This window comes from Sinocyclocheilus grahami, unplaced genomic scaffold (assembly GCF_001515645.1).
Source record: "Sinocyclocheilus grahami isolate Dianchi unplaced genomic scaffold, SAMN03320097.WGS_v1.1 scaffold1046.1, whole genome shotgun sequence".
In the NCBI taxonomy this organism is placed as follows: domain Eukaryota; kingdom Metazoa; phylum Chordata; class Actinopteri; order Cypriniformes; family Cyprinidae; genus Sinocyclocheilus; species Sinocyclocheilus grahami.
The window spans coordinates 36302-43201 of record NW_015506225.1 but is presented as its reverse complement, the minus strand read 5'-3'; the positions used below and the strand labels follow the sequence as shown (position 1 = coordinate 43201).

The window sequence follows — 6900 nt, the reverse complement described above, 5'->3', positions numbered from 1 at the left end:
CAATTTTTAAAAAGCTTATAAAATATAATTTTTTAAAGAATTTGACAAAAGATGACATACTTTTAATAAAGTTAGAGGAGTCAAATATTACCTCGTAATGGGAAGGCTACTTTTTGATAACATTTTGGATTATTGATTAGAAGGTGCTCCTAAAAAGAAAAGTAAGCGTCGAGCCCTGAATAATACTTGATTATCATATTATAATGCTTGACTGACTGATATTAAGAGTGTACTTTCAGATATTTAAAAAGCTGTACCATTTTACAAACATTATATATGTATAATATATATATATATATATATTTAGTATAGTATTTCAGTCTGGCGAGTAAACAAAAAAATATACTAGGCAATGGCGATTCAATTGCCAAGGTGTCCATAGAGGGTTGACTGTATAAAAACAGTTTGTGGTGCACTGTATTTGTTTTGTCCTATCGTATCTATCATATGTTGTTGCCTTATTAAAAAAATATGCTATACATTTAAAATACATATATTTGAATTATATAGTATATACTTATATATAAATACATTCATGAATGTTTTAATTTTAATTTTATAATAATACAAATAGCAATGTGTAACATTTGATCATATTTACTGCAACACATTTATTTGTTCCTCACAAAATAAAACAATATTGTTTTTTCACTAAATATTTGGATTTCTAAAATTATTGTGCACTGATTTTTCTAGAATAACTTTTGCTGCCGAAATATCCACTAACCTAATTTATGATACATTTTTGTCATAGATTATAAATATACATAGGCCTATATTTTTTCATGTTTATTTTATTTTTCTTTATAATTAAGTAGTCTGTATCTAGTAGATTGTGAAAGAATGATTATCAGTTCCACACACAGAAATATATAAATTCTACATTTATTTAAATGAGGGAAAAAAACTTCACTGGTATTGGATCGGTATCGGCCAATTCCGAACCCTAGGTATCGGAATCGGTATCGGAGGCGAAATAGGCGGATCGGAGCATCCCTACCTTTTACATATTGTAATATGTCCAAATTGTACGTTTTAGCATCAATCAAAACGTAAAAAAAATTATGTTATGTGCTTGTAAATGTTACATACTAATACCTATGTATAAACAATGAGATCAGGCTGGAACAGCACATTCCAGGGCCCCAGGCCCATTTGTATGCATAGGGAAGCTAGGCGGTCACCTGGGGCACCAATGAGCGCATGTACTACCACTACATTTTAGCAGGGTTGTGATAAAGAGTGGCACAGAAATCCTGAAATATGATTGCCGCCCCCACTGGATCCTCCAACATCATTGGATCAGAGCGCTGTCAATTACTGCCTGATTGTTGCATGCAAAGTTTGCATTTGAAGCACTCAACAACACTGTTAGATCAATGAGTAACGCTTTTTTTTTTGCCATGCAATAAAGCTAAGCTCAAAGGCCAATTTAAAATAATGGTACAAGTAAAAAGTGCACAAAATCAGTATTTTGTCTATGCAGTATTTGTGGCAGTTGAGAAATCATGCTGCAAAATTGCTCCAAAAGGTGTGCATTTTGCGCCAATGCATTGTTAAAGGATCAGCGTGTTGTGTAATATTCACATATAAAACTTTAACGGCCAATTAAAAAAATATTGGTATAGTAAATTCACAAGATCAATACATGCTTTATTAAACCGCTTTGTTAAATAGGAGCAGCGACATACACCTAGAGGGCAGAGCGTTGCGTCATTTAAATGAGAAGTTCACACGTCAATGAGTAACAAAGGAATAAGTAGCTGCATTCTGATTATTTTTATGTCACTTATCAAGCTTTTTATGTAGTTTGGCTTAATAAAGGGTTTTGTAGTTTTGACTGAAATAATAATGGAAAAAAACTGACACTTTAAATCAAACAACAACAAAATGGTAAAAAAACAAAAAAATAAAACCGATAAAGACAAAAAGTAGTCATTGATGTCCAAGCATGTATCTAAATCCAAATGTAATACAATTAATTTGGGGGTGGGCACCAAAAGGGATTTCGCCTAGGGCGTCAAAATGGCTAGAAACTGCCATGCAAGGCCCAGTTTATGCCGGGGCCCGTTTCTGATCATGACAGTGGACAAAGGTTTGCTACATTTTGATTGGATTTTGGCAGACTAACATAACCAAACTGTCCAACACCATCAGATAAAGATGTTAGGATAATGGCCAGACACCTCTTAGAGGGCAAGAGGATGATATCTGGTACCAAGCCCAGGAAGGACAGGACGTCTCATTGGTCAGAATGCAGTTTCTGCCCTTCACCCACCTAGAGACCATATATATATATATATATATATATGAAATACAAAATGTAATGCGTGTTGTAAAGATTGCGAGTAAAAACAAAAGAATAAGAAAAGCTTACAGCTGCATGAGTCGTGACGGTCACGTTAGCCTGATGGGACCCAGAAACGTAAAACGTAAGACATTACCCAGATTTGAAGACTACAGTAAGATTTAACTTCTACTGTTAATAAGATTTTGGTAGGCTACTATTAGATGGATAGCCTAAATGTCCTAATTCAGATGGGTTTTTTTTTTTTAATGGTATATCAAAAAGTGTATATTTTTTAAATGTGATTGTTGGTACATTTGACCAGTTTTTACCATGCGTTCAAAACAAAAATTAAAATAGGAAAAATATGCAATATGAAAATAACTGAAGACAAAATGTGTTTTACTGAGAAAAAACAAGATTTGGTTTTTAAAAGCCTTTTTCCAAAAGGTACATCTGGAAAAAGGGGGGTCGTCTTATAATCAGGGTCGTCTTATATTCGGGCCAATACACTATACGTATATATATATATATATATATATATATGTGTGTGTGTATGTGAAGAGTTTGGTTCCAAAACGTGCTAAACGCCATTTAAAAAAAAAAAGTTTCCGCCAAAATCAGTATTGTATCTGGTTGGTATTGAAGAGTCCCTTTTTAATTTTACGCAAAATGTGATATCCGCTGAGTAATACTGTCATGTTTTCTCCCTTTCTTTCCAAACGGTGACAAATGCCAGTCATCCTTTTCTGCAGAACGCGATACATTCACTCAACCAATCACAGTGCACCATTCCACGCCCTCTAGACAGTAATGGCGCCGCTTTGAATACATCCAGCATCCTAGTTTTCCTCATCTACTTTGTACTTTGTGATCAACAAACAAACAAAAAAAAAGTAAGGGCTGCACGATAAATCGCATGCAATTGTCACACGCATCTCGTCTGTAAAGCCAGTTCTGTGATCAGTAGTAAATCTGCTTCCTTTAATTACACAGAGCCTATCACTGACAAGCTATGCAATATTGCGTTCATAATCTCAGATGAATCGCATTCGATTATGAACGCGATATTGCGTAGCTTGTCAGTGTAAGTGTTTTTATTTATGCCATTAATGTTTTTGTTAATACATTACGAATGTAACATGGCAAAGATGAATGCACTTTTGGAAGTTGAATGTAAGGGAAATGTAATTTAGGAATTTCTGTGGTTTAATGTGATATTGTTGTTCATGTTCTTGTTCATAATGAAAATGTATTTTATTGTTGTAATTAATTTATAGCATTAACAAGATGACCCGTTGTATTCATTTTGGGAGCTTTGACTGATTGAATGTATTTTTAGTCCAGTGCCTGTATATAAGATTAGTATTGACCAATTTCAGTGGCTGTCATATGTGGATCAACTTACTATGTTGTGTGTTTTCAAAAGTTTCAATATGAAAACATAACTTTTATATTGATTCAATGGATTTATTGCATTTTGGGGGAAAAATAATCAATTTTTATAATAAATCTTTGAAAATCAAAATCTGGATTTTAATTTTTAATGTTATTATAATCTAAATATGCTATGTGAAAGTTTCAAACAGAAAATAGTGGTTTTCATCTTGCCACTTTCTTGGTAAAGAAAACACATTTTTACTCAAATTAATCAAAATGGATTTATAGCGTTTTGGAACCAAACTCTTCATATACCTTAAAATCATTAATATTTGACTGTAAATTATATTGGTCTGTGATATTCTAGATTTTAAATATTCTAGATTGCAGTTGGTAGAAGACATACCTTCAAGTTTCCAAGAACTATTTTCTTCTCTTATCTCTTTTTGGCTTTCATCGTGTTTTCTGTACTCAGAGCCTGCCGCTCTCCCTTTCCGTCTGACTGAACACTCAGATCTTCTATCTTCTTGATCCAGTGCTGACACCTGTTGTGTCTCCTTATATTTACTATGAGTGATTATTTCATCCACTTTTTTGAGTAATTGAGAGTGTTGTGCGTTTTGAAGTAGAAGACGTCCTCCTCCACATTCTTTAGATAATGGCTGAATTAACTCCTTTTCTTTTACAGATTTCAGTTCATCATCACATGTCTCATCATCAGTAGTCAGAATCACTGTGTGCTTCATCGCCTGCTCACCGAAGCGGCTCAGTAGAGACCGTAATTTTTTTATTTTATTCTTACTAAAATCCTTATGCTGCAGAACCAGTATGATCACATGAGGTTCTGGAGGAGAAAACTGTTTTTGTGATTGGAGCAGGTGAGTGATGACTGTGATGTTTCTCATCTCCACTTTTTGAATGAACTTCTCTACATCAGGTTGTGGTGTTTTCTTTCCAAACACGTTTTTATTTAAGATTAAGTTTCCCACTTTGTTGTTTTCGGATATATTCGTCCCCAGCAGGACAATCGTCAGATCACTCACTGAAACACAAAATATTGTCAAATGGGAGTTTTACAGTCTTCATTGTATAACATTGAATCAAACAAGCAACAACTGGTTTATGAGAACACAAATTCTAGAATTTACATGCAGACAGTATGTTTGATTGAATGATTTACAAACTTTATCCTGCTTCACATGCCATGCAACTTGTGCGTTCTCATAAATACTATGCTTTCACTAATGATACGTTTTTATTTATTTTTACTTACTGTCAGGACGATTCCAAGTTGGACTTTGTTTTCTCTTGCGTTCTACAAAATAAATAAATCAACAGTTGTTATGTATATATTCATTATTATGAATGAAAGGACAAAACACACATTAAGTAACAGATACAAAATTACTTTGTAATGTTTAAAACTGTTTGCATCTGTACTTGTTCTGTGCAGTATTTCTCTTTGGAAGTTGTATTTTGATTTGTGTAAGTAGTTTGTGTGTGACACTTTGTGGTGAAAACTATTATTACACTACTAAATAGAGCGCAACAGGAAGCACGTAAACCAGTAGCAGAAGATACTCGTTTTCTGTGATCTGCGTTTTGGGTGTCCGTCATTGTTTGCGGTCTAATCCTAGGAGTAGATACGACCGTAAGTTATACATTTCATATTGAAAACAACTGCAATAATGTTGTGTTAGTTTAATTAAAAGCTGGTTGTTATTAAGATGTTTAGAGACCGATGTTTAATTCTGGAATATAGAATCTGGCGGCTAATATGCTAATGAAGCTGCGCAATCCTTTTTTCTTCAAGCACATGTTCTTACCATAAATCTGTTGTTTGATTATGTAAGTGGATGTTTGTGAATGTGAAAATATCCATGATATTTGTAAATCACTTTGTAATTTGTATCTTTTATGTTTCTTTCAGTTTTACAGTAAAGTAAAGTGTTCATTGGCATTTGTGGGTAATTTAAGACCTTCTACTACACATGAAAATTTCATTGAACGTATCATTCCCTTAGCATTAATTGACCAACCACTGTCTCAAAGTACAGTTGTGTTGAAACTAGAGCCCGACTGATATAGGTTTTTTGGGGCCGATACGATACCGATATTTGGGAGTAAAAAGAGGCCATCATATCACCTTCTCGGTACATGTATAATGGTCAGTTTAAGAGATATTTTGTGTTGCTAAAATAAATATAAATAAAGTTATAAGCAAAACCAGCAGCATAAGATTTTCGTTTTTTTAAATTCACAATTATACACATTTATGGATCGTGACAAAAAACTGCAGGACATTTTGCGGAGAACTTTTAACAAAGTCCAATATGGTGTTGTCTATGCAAAAATGCATTTAAAAAGTAGTGCCCAGGCGTGGGAACGAAAATCACTTTCTAGCCACTTTTTCCTAGTTCACCTTATGGCCTATTATGCGTGATATCAGATGCTTCCGCAGATTAATAGCATTACTGTAGCATTTCACCTGAGCATTGCGAATCACGCGTATGGCCATGATAAGCGCTGAATGAATGACAGGCTTGCTGTTGTAACATTGCACAAGGTAAATAAGGGTGACATCTAGTGGAGAAGACTAATGATAAGATTCACGTTAATCAGATCTTATTTTAAATGTGTGCTGAAATAAATCCCGGAAAAGATCGATTCACAGCTTTTGAGAATCGATATCGAATCGACGTCACCTAAAAAAAACGATTCATCGAAAAATCTTTTTTTTTTTTTTGCCCACCCCTATTCTTCACACCCAAACGGAACTTTCAAAGGAAGGGGGCCCTAGATAATGGTTTCGTATTTGAAACAATTAGGTGAAGGTTGCAGGGCTGCGGGACACAGGACAGATAGGCTATTCATCCATTGTTAATTCGTTCCTACGACTTATTAATTTGTGGCCACTGTCCATGTTTCATTAATTTTGTTCCTTAAATAACCCATGATTTAACTAAAATGAGGGAACAAATTAATACATCCAACAAATTCTTAATTCATGGCCATGCAATCTTTAATTTCCCTTCCGCATGTTTACCACAGTAAGAGATGCGAAAACAGTGATAAAAAGTGAATGACAATAAAATAAACCTGCAAAATTAGAGGGTGAGGATTTAGGAGAAGAAACAATGCCTAAATATTATTGAATTTGTGGAAATTCGTGACCAAGAACAAAGCAGCATAAATGTAGGCTATATGGGCTCGAACGGCATCCAAAAGCACGG

At 34.1% G+C, this 6900-nt stretch overlaps 1 protein-coding gene across 1 annotated transcript in view; it reads right to left on the bottom strand.

The window, feature by feature from the left end:
* Nucleotides 1-6900, bottom strand: part of LOC107566091 (GTPase IMAP family member 8-like) — a gene marked incomplete at its 3' end in the record, with an annotated part of 33753 nt that overhangs the window by 21374 nt on the left and 5479 nt on the right. The window contains exons 3-4 of the mRNA XM_016251466.1: nucleotides 4941-4982; nucleotides 4074-4709 (exon numbers count right to left, since the gene is read on the bottom strand). Coding sequence (XP_016106952.1) covers nucleotides 4074-4709; nucleotides 4941-4982 — 678 coding nt within the window. The remainder of the gene's footprint in view (nucleotides 1-4073; nucleotides 4710-4940; nucleotides 4983-6900) is intronic.